The following is an 18,995-nucleotide window of genomic DNA, read 5'->3' as shown; positions in this document are numbered from 1 at the left end:
AGGCTGACACCGATCTGACGGCGGGACATCCCCTTCAAGGCCACACAGATTCTGCCAGCTGCCAGCGCTCACACAGATCATCCTTGCCCCAAGACCTCACCCTGAAGAAAAGGTGCTTTTCCATCAAAGGGGCAGGGCAGGCTGACGGGAGGAGCAAAACGCCACAGAGAAGAAAATGCTCTTTTCCCTAAGGACAGTCTCAGGATGGCAGGACATCACCAGCCCTGACACTTGCTGGGTCAGGTGAACTTTGAGGTTCCACAGAAGAGATGCAGCAACAAAGACAGGACTGACCAACATCCTTTGGGGGTGATATCCTCTCATGAAAGATTGCACCCATTCTGGATTTCCCTGTTTAGCAACCTGTGTGGCTGGACAGGCTCCCTGGCATAACCACTGCTGTATACATGTTCCCACTCCCAGAATGGAGAAGTATAATGCTTGAATTATCAGCGTGCACTGACCACAGTTCTCACGTTCAACAGCAAATTCACCCCTTTAATTCAGGAGTTCAATCACACAGTGAGTAAACTCCCTAACTGGTCCCTCCCTCCCTTGAACCAAGCAAAAAATTGCCTCTATAAGGAAAATTAGAAACAGGTGAAATCTTCTTGATTTCATATCTGTAGCAAAGCTGTGACCACATTTTTTAACTTACAATGCAATACAATCTTCTCCAAGTCTTCTTTTAATTCTTCACAGATACTGCTTCTACAGCAGTTATCTTCAAGATCATTACACTGTTGCCACTGCACATAATTAACTTTACTGTCACTTTATGTGGGGAATGCCATGGTAACATTAATTATTTGCAAATGGTCACTATCAAACATGACATGTATGCATGGTGACCACGACACTCTATTCTACTCCAAAATACTCAAGTCTCTGAAAGCAGTCCAAGATAATCTTTATTTATAATGGGTCTTAGCAGCACAGCAAATTATTTTTATCTTTTCCAAAACTCACATTACGAAAACATAATGCAGCACTTCTACAGCAATGGTTTAAATGCAAGGGTGGGTTTTTTTTTTCATTTTCAGTCAGGCTGGCTAAGATCTTTAATATGGATTGAATACATTTGGGAAAATGGATGATTCAAAGGAAAAGTGTTTCCATCGTAACTGGTAGACAAAGCAGCTCTCTTGTTACATAGGTTTTTACTTATTTGTTCTTTGGGAGCGGGTTATTGCTATAGTCAGTAGTGGACAATTAGTGAAAAAAAAAAAGCCAATGAGCAATGTTCTGCAAATGTTACAAAAAAAGATGTAGGAACATCTTAATAATACGTGCCAGCATAGCATGTTAATAGTTGATATAAAAGAAATGGAGTGCTGACTTCAATGAGCAGCAGGACAAATGTTGCCCTCAGCAGAAGCGAACAGATCATCATCCTGATAGCCAAGCACCAAAACCTTGTTTGTCCACCCAGGACTTGATCACCAGCCCTTTCAACTAAAAAAATGATAATCTATTCATTAAGCCTGTCTTTTTTGCTCTTTGGAGTTTATTCAGTCTGTCTCTGTCCTAAATATGAATGAGGTCTCAAGTCAAAAACTACAGTTCAGCTGGTTGGAAGTCTGGAAGGAGTCATAATTTAGCCAGTAATATACATGCATTTGCAATGCTGAATTTCTTGGGGTCAGGGATCACAGTTTTGATCTGGGTAGGCAAAGCCCGCAGCACAAAAGGGTCCTGTTCCTTGCCTCTGGCTCTTCAGTGAGACTACAGACACAAATGGCAATAGCAGGCATGGCAGACAATTTGATTTAAATTTGTGAGCCCTCTTTTTTCCCATGTGGTGCTTTAAAAGCAACTATAGTGCTGGTAATAATAGGACTGAAATAAAATACTATATTGAGATGATTATTTGTATTTTTGGTTTTGGAGAGAGGGAAACATAAGCACAAACATGTTGATCAAAGTGATGAAGAGCACTACTTTTTAATGTAGACATAAAATAGCTCCAGTTACTTGAATCAGAAGGCAAATTAAGATAAGAAAATAAAAATACTTGAGGTATTTATTAGCCTACCTCTTACTCTTCTCAAAGGCCTGAGAATAAATTGGTTACAGATACTGCAAAATACATTAAAAAAGTGATGGGACTATCATATTAAGACCAAAATCTATCTTTCAAAACACTCTTAATATTACAGTCCCCATGTATATAGGCCAGCGACCATGTTCCAAATTGAATCTTACTTCAGATTTTTAACAAGACCAGCACATCACAGGAAAATGTGGGTACAGACTCAACTTTCATATAAACAAATAGTACAAGTCTTCACTAATGAGTGGAAGATGATATGCTATCTGTATCCTGATTATTATATTGAGGAATGTATATAGAAACAGAGCATATGAAACAGTAATGAACTTGCTCATAAGGGGAAAAACCCAAGAAGGTTGGATCCTAAAGTCTGTAAAAATACAAGCGTATTCTGCCTTGAAAGTGAAGGAGAACATGAGGACAAGGTCTCCACTTCAATAATTTTTTTTATTATTGTTGTTTTCAAGTAGCCCATTGGCAGGACAGGTTGAGATTCACCTTAGGAAACCCGTGCTCTACCTTCTAAGTAATAAAATCTCCTTCATCCACTGGCACCATCTGCCTCAAGGGACTGCTGGATTTTGTCAAGTAGCTTATTTAAGATCACTTGCTGGTTTGGCATTTTTGTGTCTAATTATGACAATAGTCATAGCTGATGTTAAAGGATTAGTGAAAATTTCTGGGAAGAACAAGGACATTCAAGGACCTAAGCAAACAACAACCATCCCTGCTTAGAAGCTACTGTAGCTAATTAAACAGTAGAATTTCTTAGCAATTTTCTACTCTTTCTCCCTCTGCAGAAACTCAGCCCCTTACCCACTGCATTTTAAGAGAGTGTAAAGAACAGTGGAAATGTTTTTCTGTCTTCAAATCTCTATTTTTTAAAGTCTCTTTATATTTTCATGCTCTAGTACAAGCACAGGATTTCCATAAATAAAACATTAAATGTACTCTTCCTCTTTCACTTTCAAGTTAGAATTGCTAACGTGTAGTATAAAGATGACATGGCAAATGGTATAGACTGCTTTGAAAGAACTAAATAACACACCTTCCCTTTACATTGCTGTATTTTTCCCTTTCCACAGTCTTAAGAAAACCCTCTGGAATGAGCTAAGGGTGCTCTCATGTTAAATAAGCTTCACTCTTGAGTTTGATAATCCTATTTTCCTAGAGAGCTTTCATTAAGAGGGATGGTCCCAGACAGAAAAGCAGACTTAGGTATTCTCAGGCCAAGGCTAATTGTAAATCAGGACTGATTTTCAATTAAAGACAGGTTTTTTCAAAGGCACTCAGACACTGCATTTGCACAGAGACCTTTCTGGCTCAGAGCTGTAAACGCAACTCAGATTCCTGAGTGAGGCTGCGACGAGGCAGTGGCTGCAGGAGCACGTGGGACTGGAGGGTTAATATAGCCAGGCCTATGCTGCAGCAAGGCTTGGTTACATCTACACTTTCCGTTTGAACTTACTCATGACTTGTTAATATTCACATATTCCTGGGCCTGCGCTGCCCTTTAAATAGTGTATTTACTCCTGATGTATTTCTGGAGAAGTGTCACATGTTCCCTCAGCACTCACTTTCCTCAGCTGAATAAGCCTGTTTCTTCTAGTCTTCCTCCAAGAGAACATTCTGCCAAAACGCAAACCACCCCAGCCCATTTCTCTCTACCTGGTCCAATGTGAATATTTTCTTGACCCAGACATAGGATTTGTGATTCCACATCACTTCCTACCACTTTCACGTACAGAGGCACCAATATTTTCCCACTTCTCTGGGAAATACCTCTCCCCATGCACCCTCCAATTGTATCTGCTGTAAATGCAGTGTAAATGCACTTTTGTGGTTTACAATCATTCTGAGATTAAATACAGCTCTACAGTCTTTATCACCACCTTTCCAATATAGCATATGTTATACTGCATAGACAGTGTATGTGTTACATATACAATGCGGTGTCTATTTTCCTATAATGTCAATGTGTTTGCCTTCCATTTGTGCAAAACTGCATTTCATCCCATTTCTTTTGTCCCAGCCCTCAAGGTCATCCACTTTTTCCTGGATGATTTCCCAAACTTCCTCTGTCAGGACAATGCCTCTCAGCATCATGGCATCAGCAAATTTTAACTTCATGAGCACACTGCTAAGATTTGTGCCAAAACCCTTTCTGAAAATTAAAAAAGAGTGAGAACTGAAGATCTCTGCTTGGAACCCCACCACAGCCAACCCAGCCCTTGCCACCTCTCCTGAAGCCAACCCCTGCTCCCTTTCCAATTCCTTTACTAACCCCCATCTTCCCCATCTTAACTAACAGCTCCCTGAGTGGATTGCATCAAATCATTTACTCAAGTCCAAATAGATGAAATCTGCTGAATTTCCTTGGGGTAAAAATCAGTTATCTTATCAAAAAGTTATTAGATTAGTCTGGCAAGATCTATTATTAGAAAATCTGTGTCACATTTTATTCCATTTTTCCCTCAACATGTCTTTCATCAGTCTTTGCTTGAAAAAACATTCAAAGGCCTTGCACTAACAGCTTGGATTTTTCCTTGGATCATTTTTAATCCTTCTCAAATGTTGGGCATTACTATTATTAATCATTAGAGTTATGGGACTATTTGGGGCTTTGTTAATAATATTTCTCTCTCTGACCCTCTGATTTCACAAGGCAACTCTTTCTCATCACTGGGATGCAGGTTATTTGGTCACCTCAATTTGAGCGCATTAAGCCGCATAATTTGCTCTCCTTTGGATTACCGTTTTTCCATTTTCATAACATTGTTGCTATTATTACATTTTCTTTTGTCAGAGTTTTCTTCCTGAAAACAGTGGCAAAGTATTCACTTTTAAGTTCCTGGGTGATGGCCTGTGCTGGCACTGACACACACCTCTCACAGGTGCCTCCTCAAGGCCTGCACTTTCAGATCCTAATTTCACCTCTGCATCCCAGGATAAGAGGAGGAAAATGTGCACGGCCATGACCAGGAGCAGAGACAGAACCCAGACTCACAGCCAAGCAGAGAAGAAAAGCGATACTTTCTGTGTTCACTATACGTCAGCCTAGCACCCTCTGGGAACCCAGCCACAACTCCAAAATGTGTATGAACAAGTGATTAAATGGGATCAAGTTATGGCTTTCCAGCTGTGCATGGGCGCAAGCCCTGTCACACCAGCTCTGCCTTGACCAGTAGCCATGCTGCCACCTCCAGCCAAATTTGACCGGAACATAAGGGGGAGCTCTGATCGCACCAGTAGGGTCAACATGCAAACCCCACCGCCTAACTCTGTCCTCCAGCATGCTCTCAACATCCAGGGACTGCAAACAAGGGACTGTGATGCTTCTCACAGGCACCCTGCTAGTACCAGAGCCCAAGGGTCTCTACAGGTTGTGTGCCTATATGGGACAGGGCAAGAAGAAGACAGATCCCTGAGGGCCTTTATCCATGAGGAGCCCAACAGCACGAATCCTGTTTCCCATCACTGCTCTTTGGGTACAGATTCCAAAAAGGACTTTGGACACCTTTGTAAGTTCCTCCTGCCACAGTGTGGCACCTGCCTCCACAGTGTGTGGCCATGGTGGACAGCAACGAATACCACAGGGAGCAGTCTTGTTTCTCTACCATGCGAGAGAAAGGCATGAGCCTTCTCATCTATGGATAAGAAGAAACCACTCCTTCAGATGACTGAACTCTGCTTCTCCAAATCCCAGCCAGGACCTTCACAGCCTGCTGGGTGAGGGGACAGGGGGCTAACAAGGATGAGAGGGCTTCCAGAAACCCCTAGGGCTGCAGAGAAATGTCCAGCCTCACCGACATTTCTGGAGGATCTCAGTGCAACGGGTACATATTCAGTGTTCCTTTTCACTCAGACACCTTGATGTGGGCTCAGTCAGCAGCCCCACAGGGCATTCCTTTCCCAGCCAAGCCGGGGATCAGATGTCCAGCTGGGACATCTGGGGTTCAGGGGCCAGAATCCCACCCTTGGGATCTCCTGAAATGCTTTCTCCTGCATCACTGGAAGTACCAGCAGTGAAGACACTTCCCACTTAATTCTCGTCAGCAGAGCCCTTCTCAGGGTTGAGGGGCTGCTTGCCATTAGGATTTTGCAGAAATACCTGGGAAAAGCCGTGTATTGGGTCAGGCTGAGGTGGAGTTAATCTTCCCACAGCAGCTCTCTCAGTGCTGTGTTTTTTGGGCTAGTAGCTGGAAGGGTGTTGATAGCACCTCAGTGTTTTGGCTACTGCTGAGCAGTCCTCACACAGCACCAAGGCTGTGATTTTCCAACGTGCCCCAACAGTAGGCTGGGGGTGGGCAACATCTTGGGAGGGGACACAGCCGGGTCAGCGGACCCAAACTGGCCAAAGGGGTATTCCACACTATATGACGTCAGCTCAGATATAAAAGCGAGAAGGAAGAGGGAGGCGAGGGAGGCATTAGTTGTTTGTCTTTTTCTTCTGGAGCAACCGCTACGCGTACTGGAGCCCTGCTTCCTGGGAAAGCAGCCGGACATCGCCTGCTGATGGAAAGTAGAGAATCATCTTTGTTTTGCTTTGCTTCCACGCGTGGCATTTGCTATTGCTACATTAAACTGGTTTTTATTTTAACCCACAGGCCTCTTGTTACATCTTCCCTCTCCCCTGTCCATCTAAAAAGGGGAGTGATAGAGCGGCTTTGGTGAGCTCCTAGCCTCCAGCCAGGGCCAAACCACCACAAGCCATTTTCTCAGAGAAACCAGGCAGGGGGTGACTTGGAATCAAAGAGTTCTGAGGCAGTGCTGAGGATAGAAGAAAATACTTCAAATAACACATAAGAATTGGTCGTTGTAGAGAGGAGTTATACTCACATCTCTGAGGCTGTGGATTTGTCTTCAATTTTTGCTGCTTCTGGGTATCAGGAAAAAAACCACATGCACATACGCACTCACACGCTAGACTATATCCTTCTTTTAACCTCTGACTGGCCAGAAAACAGCCCTTTATCTAGTCAGGTGCAGAAGAGATCAAGTAGTAGCCCCTCACATGACATTACCACCTCTCTCAGGTCAGTTTGTTCCAGCATCTTTATATCCTCCAGGATTGCCATGACATAGGGCAACCAGAAATGAAGCCACTGATCCTGATAAAAAGCACGTCAGCCTTTGTGCTGAGCAATACAGGATGCTTCTCCTTTGCTCTGTTTCTCTGCCATCAGCCTCCAGACCTTACATGGAGTCATCCATTAGCAATCCTTCCCACCACATGTCTAACACATTGGGTTTATTTTTTTTTGTTTATTTTAAACAAACGTCCCACAGAATGAAGGAAGGAGAGATAGAATCAAAATCACAGAATCATAGAATGTTAAATGTTGGAAGGAACCTTGAAAGATCATATAGTCCCATCCTTGTGCAAAGGTGGAACAAGGGGAAAGGTACCCCTTGCAGATGTGATGATGAGGAGCACCCAAAACCAGGTATCTGCTTGTCGCCTGCCAGACCCAGTGCAGACTGAAAGGTGACACCACCTTATTGCAGCAGAAAGGCAGGTCAACACAGTTTTTATCACCATGCTCCCCTTCCTGGCAACAAATTAGTTTCATGTCTGATGCCTTCATTAATAAAAGGTCTAATGCAGGGAGCAGAGGACTCACCTTCACCAGATTTATGCCAGCAGAAAGCTGCAGTTCTCTACCAACTACATCTAGCTGCTTCAGCTGGCCCAACAGGGCCAGCGTGCAGGTAAAGCTTTATTCAAGTCTGGTCTCCAACTATGACAAAGAACATTTTGGACACAGCTTGGGCTTCTGTCTCAGTCAGCTGCCAATCCATCTGTGAAACCTAGCTCCTTGTAAAAGGTGGAGACAACTGGTCTATCTAAATCTTCCGCTCCTGGGGGAAGGTGAACATTTATATCCCTGCTCATCTCCCACGGCTAGGGAAAGGGAAGAAACTTTCTGGCACATCTGCTGCTATAAAATTAAAAAGAGATCAGGAAGGAGACAAGCAACTGCTGTCTTATTCCAGCTTCCCTCAGTCCTCTAGCCAGCACAAGAGCATCTCCTCTTTCAGGAGATGAAAACATTGCAAGAAATTAAGGTGATGAGTTTTTAAAAAAGGATCAGAAGAGGGGAGAAAGAGAGGAAGTATTGGAATGAAAGGCAGGAAGTAAGCTGAGATGATTTACAAAGCCACATATAGGGAACCTCACAGCCAGAGTACGTGATTGTGCTGGAAAGCGTCACACGAACCTGCATCTGCTGAGAGACCTCCATGCTGTAGTCCAGATAAGAAACTGAACATTTGTTTTTTATCTGAACTGATCCTGAACTTCATAGCCTTTGAGATCCTGCCAATCTCTCCCTCTCTCCGTATGTGTGTGTTTTCACCATGGAAGCTGACTTTGTTTTATGCATTTGCAATGACAGGTTGTGAATCAACACCATGGAATGATGCAGAATCACATGGGACCATGGGAACTTCTGGGTTCAAGTCTCTGTATTTCAGGGACTAAAGAAGACTGCTAAGAAAAGTCTAGAAATTGAATCAGTTTCAAGGTTCTACTTATTAAGCCATTTCTGTAAATGTCACAAAATATACCAAACTGACGGCATTTAAAAATCCTCCAGCTGCCATCCATCACACAGCTTATTTGAAAAACCATCTCCTGCAAAGCTGTTGCATTATTGCCCCCCTCCCAGTGTCTGCATTTATGGAATTGATGTTCGCTGAGGAGTTGATAGTTGGAAACATTCCTTCCCTAATGGGGAGGCAGGAAAGGTTGATCCTTGGCTTAGTGGAAATGAGACGTGCTGAGGGTCTGCATGGAATACAAACAAAAAATTACAAGCTGCAATGTTTCAAATTAACATGCCTCACATAATTCTTCAGAAAAGCTCGGTCCTTCCTTTGATCTCAGGATTACAGGCAGCCAGGGTCTGATCTGCAGCTACACACAGAACCTGGTGCACTACATCGGCAGTAGGCACAGACATTAAAATAAATCCCAAAGTACGCGTGCACTCATTTGCAGACCTCTGCCAGCACGGAACAATGAGATTGTAATTTCGGGACACGAGTCCTGCAGGCAAATAAGAGCATAACACAAACTCTGAGCTCTCTAAAATCCAGAATTTGTCTCAGGAATGATTGCTCTTTTCATTCCCACCTGGTTAATCCCAGGCTGTGCTCTTCAGGCTCTTTCCCACTTGTAAGACAAGCAGGACAACAGTAATCACTTCTGTTCTTTAAGAAATGAATTCTTGATGGCGACTTTAAACTAAGTGCTGATTTGTTCCTCATAATTAATAAATTCTTCTGCAGTATAATACAACTATCCCAAACTTTAGATGACTTTGAAACTCCGCAAAAATTATCTAATAGTTGATGGCATTTCCTATATATAAATATATACTGACAAAATACAAATTTAAGAATGGTAAATTTTGTTTTTTAAATCCACAGATATTTAAGTGTATCTACCTTATTTTTTCAGGCAGAGGACAAAGAGTAGAAACATTATTGCCTTATTTGCAATCCTACCTAAATACTGGAAGAGGTATGAAATCAACTGTGCCTTTCAAAACCAAGTGCTAGGTCTTCAGAAAGTGCGTAGTATCTCTAAATCCTAACATTTCAGCAGGGGTGAGGAACGCTGTACTTCTGGAAATGAGGGCCAAAATGGTCACACCAAAGGGAAGCAATTAACAGCCGGGATTTGAAATCTGAAATGCTCAAATTTCACTTTTGAAATTCGACATATTTCTCCAATTAAATATTCAATAGCTGTGACTATAAAAAGCCTATGCAGATCTCAAAGTAAAGTATTATACTCTCTGGTGAAAGAGCATGTCAAGGCCAGAGTCAACAGAAGGCGGCTGCTCCAATGCAGGATGTCACAGCTAATCATGTAGATTTCGGTGTTGTAGGAAAGCATGCACCCACTGCTGCACAAAGAGGAAGACTGCTGAAAATTGGGATTTATGCACAAATTCATGAAGTAACAGCAGTGAGTAACTTCTACTTTAGCAGACTCCAGAATGCCTTTTCATATGAAAATCAAACCCAAATACATTCTTGACTCCAGAACAGCCTTAAACCATGCTTTCATACATGTACATAATAATAAGGCAGAACAGATACCGAAAACATAACCTGGCAATAAACAGTTTAAGACTTCATTAGAAAGCCAAAAGGTCGCATCTGACACATGAAAAAGTCATATTATCTAGGCTGACATTTACAACTAATTTGAACCAATATTACCATGAGAAATACAGTTTTACTGCAAGAGGTACTCTTACCTATAAGTTTAAACGTGCCCTTTAAGCATTAATGCTGAAAACAAAGCTCTGAAAAATAACTGCAGCCCTGCCAATTACATTTCAGTATTTTATAGCAAAGCGACATGAAACAGATAATTAGCTGAAGATTTCAGCCCCTCAATCGCAAGCAGAATCTAATAATAAGAGGGAAAAAAACCAACCCACAACATCCTATACGAGCTCTGATGAGCCGATTACAGGCTCGATCCTGCTGTGAGATATTCAGGCACCCATTACCATGCAACCAGCTTATCCACGGATGTGAGCAAATACCGGGAGCCGATTTCGCAACGCACACAGCGATGAGCCCAAGCGTCCATGCACCTCTCAAGGCAATAACAGAGCCCTCTGCCTGCCTGCTTGCTCGCTGTCACTTAAGGAAGAGAGAGACACATTTTGCACAAAGCAGCCCGTATTTATTTCCCCCCGCCGCCCGCCGTGGACTTACTTTAACTGTCGAGGTTCGCAGTCAACTCCCGGCAGCAAGAGCCTCGCTGCCTGCCGTACGTCATCACTGTCCACGGAGAAACTGCGTCGGTGCCCCGCGTGAGCCACGGCAACCCGTATCCACTCCATCAGGGGAGGCAGCACAATGAACGGCCTGGGAAAGCACACAGACATGAATGCTACAGTACCCTAGCATCAACATTAACAGGTATACAGAGAGAGAGAGAGAGGGTGGGGGGGTGTTTGTGTGTGTGTGCACATGTAGATGCTCGTGAGAATATACGTACGTATATACATATACACCCAGAGAGAAGGAAACAAGCAAAATGAAAGCACGGGAGAGCAAACCGGCTCAGCAAATTTCAGGCGGGTCTAAATCAAGATGTCTCACCCTGTCTCTGGAGCTGGATTATTTGAAGAGTGAGATTTATGAGCCATGCTCGTTTATGGGGCTCCTGTGAGGTCGGTGCACCCGCCTGGCAAGCCCTGCCGCCCCACCCCATCCCTCACAGCGTATCCCAAAAAGAGGACAGAAGCCTGGCACAGAACCACGTCCTGCTCTGGCTGACATGCTGGGCTGGGTACACTCCCCTGCCACTTTGCAACGGGGAGAGAAGAAAGAATCAGGGTGAAGAGAGGGGATGCCTCCACCCCAGGATGCCAGGGGTGGCGAGGTGATGAGTGAGGAAGTCACCAGCATCTCCTGCCGATGCAATGCGCACCAAGCGCTCAGTGCTGCAAGCGGGGACCTCTGCAGCTGGTCCAGCTGCGTTGTGGAGATTATCAGTGAGGTTATCAGCACCAGAAACCACTGTTTCATTTCACTTTTAGTGGTATCGTTTCACTTTTAGTGGTATCATATCACTTTCAGTGGTATCATTTCACTTTCAGTGGTATCAAACTGCCACACCTTTGGGTACTAGCTGTGCTACTGCTTGAACAAAATACAAAAAACCAACCCCCAAAGTGGATGGTGGGACACTGGGCCACAGCCTCCACTTGACTAAAGAGTGGACACGATCAGAGACATGGTTGTCCATTCCACGAGACCTGGACAGCCCTATATCCCAACAGGAGCTGCCCACGCCTTACACGAAGCACCCAGCATACATTTTGCCCTCATCTACACCGAAAATTATTTGGGGATGAAGAGAAAAGTGCTAGACCTTAAATAAGAACCATAGCTTCAAGTCCTAGTTTGGAGTTAAAAAAAATAATAATCTTCAGCTAAACATCTTGGAAGGTCGCTGCCTGTTAGGTCAAGGTGGACAACATCCCTAAAACAACACAGGCTGCAGCAACCACCTCCCAGCCCCAACAGGGTTTTTGTGCCCAGGTTTTTTGTACCTAGCTGGGGTGTCCAAAAAGGGTGTCTCCTCTATGGCTGTACACAGAAGACAAAGTCTGTGTGGGGAAAGGATGAGGAAAGGTAGAAGAAATTCCTCTTTATAAAAAATACACTATAAAATTCTTAAAATCATTAAAAAATAATAAATCTGTACAAGAGTCACTCGAAAACTATGCTGAAAGTCCTGTATTTAGGCAGGACTACTGAAAACTATTTAGATGCATCAAAACTGTGATGCAGATAGCATGGCTAAGGGATACTAACAAAGGTTGCTATAATATCAAAAAAGAAAAAAAAAAGAGAGATGAAACTTGTAAATGACTATGGTCCTCAAGGAATGTCTGTAATTAACCTGTTCTTGCCTTCTTCTGAACCTTTTTTTCTTTTTTCTCATTTCCTATGTGGCTCCCTTTCCCTTCCTCTTTAACTGTTATATTCCCATTTTCTGTTTATTAGGTCAGTATCTCATCCTAATATTGGAAATGTTCCTTTTAGTGCAGCATCATCCCCTACTTCCGTTCCCTTCACTTCTCCTGCTCCTTTTCATTCGATACAGCTTACCTGTCCTTACCTTCCCTTTTGTGGGCCCTTTTTTTAAAGGGCGAGGGGGGAGAAGTCTGGATTGCGTGCCCAGTGTGCAAATACTTCACATTTTAAATATCTAATTTTACCCCAAAAGGATCTATCCTGAGAAAAATTATTTAAGAAGATGTTGACTCTGGAATATCCTTTTCCTATTTATAGCTCTTTGTGTAATTTATTTCTCTTTTGAAGACTTGACTTTACATAGCTCTGATATTAATATTCTTGAGGAGGAATGAGATATTTCACAAGCACCAAAGGACAGAGAAGCCCTGAGGCCACTAACTTTCCCTGGGACACCAGGTTCCCGAATCTCACAGGCGCTTAAATGAGCAACCTCATTTTGAAATATGACATCTTTGGCTCACTTGCCACTTTCATCAAATCCCCTGCCGTCACCTCAAGACCAGGCTGTGTTTGTTTCCAAGTTTTTTTGCTTTCCCCAGACCTGCCACAGCCACATAAGGAGGCAGATAAGGACAGAACATCTTTTACCACAGCTGCCACGGAAAAATTTCCATTTGTCGTAAAGGCAGTGGTGGTCAAAGGATGGAGGTGGCAGAAAGCAGGGGTGTATCTGCTCCTGGAAGGTGATCTGCTTCCCAGGTCACCTGTGACGCGTGTCCTCAGAGCAGAAGGGACCCTCTCTCGCGGTGTTAAGTAGCTGGGGACAAGTGATCAGTGGGAGTTGTTCTCATCAGTTGCTGAGCAAACAGCAGAGAGGGAGCTGCAAATCACACCGCAAGTGTAAAAATGCAAAAGTGTAAACGTAAAAAAAAGTGTAAAAATGTAAAAATGTAAAAGTGTTGGGAAAACAAAAGGGAATTCAATTCTAGGTTAGGGTTTCCATGAATGAACACAGTCTGGATTAGAGAAATGAAAACAGGCTTGTATGGAGCATTCCTGTAACATCTGCTGGGTGGACAGAAGAGCAGAGAGCCATGCCTAGACAGGGGACTCAGGGGGTTCACACTGTCTTCTCCTCTCTCATGAAGGTCAGAATCTCACCCAGCAGAAAGTCTGCCCCGTCACAGTAAGGGGCAGAGCAAATAGAATTATTTAAGGGAACTGTGATAACTGCACTATGAAATTGCATTTTTTTTCTTTCCTAGGCTTGCAAACTTCAACAGAGAAATAGAAATAAATGTGGGTATTTGGTGCAAAAAAAATCCCGAAAGGGAAGTGAATTGGTGTTTGGTGGAAGTGGGGGGATTTTCTCTAAAGGCCAATTTCAGTCCATACTGTCCTCATGCATTACATTTTTTTTTCCAAGTCAAGCCCGCTTTCCCATCATTGCATATCTGAGCATGTCAGGCAATTTGTATTTTGAGAAGAGAACCAAATAAGGTTGAGCGCAATAGGTTAAAAATACCCTTCAAGAGTCTATGCACCACATGAAGGGAACTTTTTTTAAAATGCTGTTTGTGTGCCAAAGGAGAAAGAGGAACACAAAGTTATAGGGAGGTGACAACCCATAAGACAACGTGACACCAGCAAGACATATTTCACTTTTTAAATGAGACTGTGCAAAAATGGGTTAGGCGAATGCATCACATCATTAGTGTATACGTTGATTTATCTCTGCTGTACAAAGGCAGGTACCAACCAGGAGAGTTCAGTACTTTTGTGTTCTATAAATCACCTAGTTACACATTTTGGAAGCACATGCCTTAATTAAATTAATCTAACCACAGTAGGAACATGCTGGTCTTGATTGCCTGAAGGATGTGGAAAGTCAGGAGCAGCTCGATTGCTGTAAAAGCACCTTACTGGGGTGCGGGTCAGCAAGTGCTCTGACCTCCTCCAGCCTACCTCTGTACCTGTGCTTAACTTTAAACATGCGCTCCCATCCTCTTTAATTCACTACAGTTCAAAGTTAAGCACGAGCTTAAGTGATGTACCAAAAAAAAGATGAGTTTCTGCACAGCCTCATATTTTCCTGATCAGTCATCTAAGGGGAAAAATATATCAGATCAGGATGCAGGGAGAGGTCTCTGCACAGTGCAATCCCCATCCCACACAAAAGAGCTGGGAAGGTCGAAGGAAGTCAACAAAACGCACATCCCAAAGGGCTGGACCCTCCTGGGCGCTGCCCCCCAGGTCCTCAGCAAGGACCAGCTTGGATCACACCCTCCCCAGGTCCCTGCTTGAACAGAAAAGGGAATTACCAGCACTCCAGAAACTCTCCCCTCCCTCAGTTCCTCTCTCCATGCAGCATCCCTCCCTGTTCCCTCCTGCTGCCCAGCATCCCTCTCACATCTATTTTGGGATGGCTCAGTGACCCGCGAGCTCCTGTGCCTTGCAGACATCTGCAGACAATATCCAGCCGGCACCTCCCCTGCAAGGGAAGAGAGCTCGCCTTCCTCTCACACCCTGGATGTCACACGTCCTGCTCCGCACCACCCTCAGATGCAGCAGCTCTTGGCACCCGCCCATGCCTCTTCCCAACACCCTCTCTCCAGAGAGGGCCAATGACCCCTCCGTGCCAGATCGGACCTCAAATCTCTCATTTTTTGCAGGTTTGATGTCTCTAGGGCACTTCAAATTACAAAGTGACTCACCAGGAAAGTAGATGCTACGGCAGGGAACATAAACCTAACACATAACCTGCTCCAATAGCGTCATCTTAACCTCATGAGGGATTGCCTAAACCTCATATTTTTCAAGACACACACACAGTAGTCCGCAGCTGCCCAGCATTTCCCTCCTTGGCTTGCTGGCACACAGAGATACGAAAAGTCCCCTCACGTATATGCAGTTGCTCAGGCTTTTTCGTTATTGTTATTATTACTGTTATCAGTATACCTGTACATAAACAGGAGGAAAGGTCAAACAGAAGAGCATGAGGAATGTGCACTGTGAAATGCAATAGGATGCTTCATTATTTTTGCATGGGTCTCTGAGGAGACTGATGAAGCTCCCTTCTGCGCACCACCTGCTGTGATGCCAGAGCTGCAAAGCATTAGGGCCAGCACTCCTACAAATCCCAGCTCCCAATAACCTCGCACCCTATTTTCACCCTGTCCCTATCACCTCTGCGGGGTGCAGACTCCCTACTGCCCATCGACCATGACTTCACGATCCACCTTGCCACCCAGTCCTTCAGGAGCAGGGCTGCCATGCACACCCACTCTCTTCTTGATTTCCCAGCAGCTTAACCAGTTTTGCCTCTCCTCAGTCACTCCCTCTCCCTTACAGTGGTGGGACACCCTGTCTGGAAAACAGTGTCCTATCTCACTCTCTCCTCCCATTTTCCACTATGGAGGAGACTCCTCTCATCCTTCTCCAGCTGGTGACTCCCTAAATCATTTCTGTCAGGCAATGAGAGTCCAAAACGAGGGACTAATGCCTGTCACCTTCGCAGAAGTGTGCAGACTTAAACCACCTTCCTGATGGCACGTGCAACACCTTTGAATGCTCCTCATCCAGGCTCAGTCCTCCTCCACAACCGTGGCTCACAAACCCTGGACAGACCACCAGCCCCTTGTTCACAGCAAAGGCTGCAGTACGCTCCATGGAGCTCATCAGGTGCACACAAGAGATTTCCCCAAATGATCATAGTGCTCAAAGAAAAAATCATCATTTCAAGTGCAGCACAGTAGCCTCCCTATTTCCAGGAGCACTTCACATTGCTCTTTGTCAGACACTGAGCTCTTGCCCCGCCGCACACACTCACTAAATATATTAAATCAGATCCTACGGAAAGAACTGGCTTGATGGTCTGCATCACGATGGGAAGGGAGAAAATCCTGAAGGCTAATCCTATTTGGGTGTGAATTCCCACACCCATGTTGTCCCTCCCTGTCCCCATCAGTCATGAAGTGAAGACAGCTGTACAGACCTGGCCTTGCTTTAACTTAAATACTTTCTGTATGGTTTAACTACTACAACTCTTTTGGATTATTTCTGTTTGCAGGGTCCTTTACCTACTGAGGAGGGTGCTGTTGTGGTAGGTGTTGAGTTTCTTCACTCACTCCATTCAAGGGGTGGTGACTGTAAATCTTCACGGCAATGGCAGCCAAAGTGCTTACACACAAGTCACTGCTGTTTAAAATCGCAAAAGAAATCAAGCAAGAGTTAAGAGCTCTTTCAAGAAGCATTCGACTGTACTTTTACAGGAAAAAGCCTACCTAGATAAAGGTAGGGAGACGTTTTTGCTTGTAGATATGAGTCAGCAACTTCAACCTTGTGAAAAGATATTTTCATTTTTTTGCTTTTTAAATAAAACCATGGGTGGTTTTAAAAGAAAATCCTAATATACAAACTGAAATGCATCCTCAGTTCTGACACTTTTTGTTTAAAACACATGATGAAACTATATATGCAGTGCTAGCCCATTTTTAGCATTATTGGAGGATAGAAAACCGTGCATTTTCCAATGTTTAGTGCACACTTCTGATGGGTTTCTGGGCTACAAAACTCGTATATTTACAGAATAAGCTACTTGTCTTCAGAGAGACCAGATACTTGCTGATCCTTTCAAGAAAGCTGTCAGTTCCAATCCTGCCCAGAGAACCAGGAGCCTGACCAATGGCCCATGCACCTATCCCATGCTAGGTAGCTCCTCTGTCACCCCAGAAGCCCAAAGAAGGGTGACCCAAGTCAAAGAGAACAAAATAAAATCAATCCTGCATTTTGTTCAGGCCGAAGGATCAAATCTCCTCACTCTAACACAAGCCTCCATGAGAAAAGCCTAGGCAGAGGGAGGGTTTATCCTTATGCTTTTGTGTACCCAGACATCAGGGCTCCAGAGTCCACACAAGGGTGTCTGCAAGTGACAATTTTTGAACTCGCGTACAGCGTTTGAACGCGCCATCACTGCTGCCTCTCCTGCATTAAAAACATTAATGGCTGAGACTTGAAACACAACCGAGTCAAAGTGATGACTCGGCCAGCGACCACAATGGGGAAATATTTCACAGGCAGTTTTGACATCAGATTTGATACAACTGGCTTGTGGCATAAATCCCTGACAAGACGCCAGGGTTGGGAGCGTGGTGCAGAACAACCTGGGTTAACGCGCTGTTCTCTCAGCGCTGCACGTAATTTTCTCTATTTAAAAAATCCTATAGCCATCCCATGGACTGCACGAGCCTAGCTTGATAAATTAGGTGTAGAATACAGCCCCAGCATAGCAAGGATATACCGTCTGACATCTGAGCTACAAATACTGCCTGAACTATTTCTTGTAACATGTGCTGTCTCACACACTGCAGGCAGCTGCCAATTTCTGAAAGGATTTTTAAAAAGTGGGAAGTCTGATATTTAGGATGCAAATCTAGAGGATTTATGTAAGGATGTATCTGGAATTTCTTTTCAGTGCTTCCCAGCTAAATCAACCCTGGTGTTAAATGTGAGTTCAGAGAGGCCATGGTTTTACCATGTGAAGTTTTCAATTAAATAGTGGATAAAAATATATGTAGGGTTATATGGAGCTATGCCCTGCTGGCACATTAAATATGTGTAATTTACACGTTGCAAGGTTCATTCAGGTTTCACAGCAGGACTTCCTCACGTGCTAGTGTTCTACCTGTTCTTCATCAGCACTCACCATCATTCCCTCCACTCTGCTTGCCTTTGCTGCAGACTGCCTGACCCATGGAGTTTGTACCGTATATTAATTTAAATCACTGACATATTTCCCTAGTTATCTTCTTACTGAAATTGTTCTATACAGGTATAATCTGTACAATGGACATGGCTGTACCAGTTACAAAGGTTCTCTCAAAGAGTTCAGGTTATTTTATAGCAGTGGAACATTAATTAAGGTGGCTGCATCATACTAATTAACAAGGTACACCAATAATGAAGCATGAAATAAAATTCAGCTGATAACCCAAACCCTCCCCATTAATCACAAATGACTAGAGGCTACAATCTGCAAGTGTGTGTGAAGGATGTGCATATTGTAGTGTGTGTGTGTCCACACACACACGCAAAGCAGGCAGAAAAACAAAAAGCAAGAATTAGCCCATGGGAGTTTCCTAAGGGATTGCTCCACATACAGGGAAAAATAGTGAAGGAAAAGTGAAAAGAAGGTTAAAACCTGACATGTATCCATCAACTCAATTAATTAAGACCTGAGGGGAGAAGATAAATGCGGCCAGGCAGTACAGGCGGTTAATGCTGCTCCAAGGAAGCTCTGGAGAGGAACTTTGCTGCCTGTGAGCAGAATTAATGGGTGGTTCTGGACTGGCTGAGCTGCTGAGCAGCCGCTTCTCAATACGTTGTTAATGGGGACCATGGAGAGTGAGGAAGTAATGAGGACTTT

The 18,995-nt window shown here is 43.9% G+C and overlaps 1 protein-coding gene across 1 annotated transcript in view; it reads right to left on the bottom strand.

Moving 5' to 3' along the window:
• BTBD11 (BTB (POZ) domain containing 11) overlaps nt 1-18,995 on the bottom strand; it is a gene marked incomplete at its 5' end in the record, with an annotated part of 78,771 nt that overhangs the window by 40,488 nt on the left and 19,288 nt on the right. Inside the window, one exon of the mRNA XM_009872456.1 lies at nt 10,796-10,948. Coding sequence (XP_009870758.1) covers nt 10,796-10,948 — 153 coding nt within the window. The remainder of the gene's footprint in view (nt 1-10,795; nt 10,949-18,995) is intronic.

This window comes from Apaloderma vittatum, unplaced genomic scaffold (genome assembly GCF_000703405.1).
Source record: "Apaloderma vittatum isolate BGI_N311 unplaced genomic scaffold, ASM70340v1 scaffold3527, whole genome shotgun sequence".
Classification (NCBI taxonomy): Eukaryota; Metazoa; Chordata; class Aves; order Trogoniformes; family Trogonidae; genus Apaloderma; species Apaloderma vittatum.
Note: the sequence above shows the minus strand (reverse complement) of the source record. Positions and strands in the feature narration are given on the sequence as shown.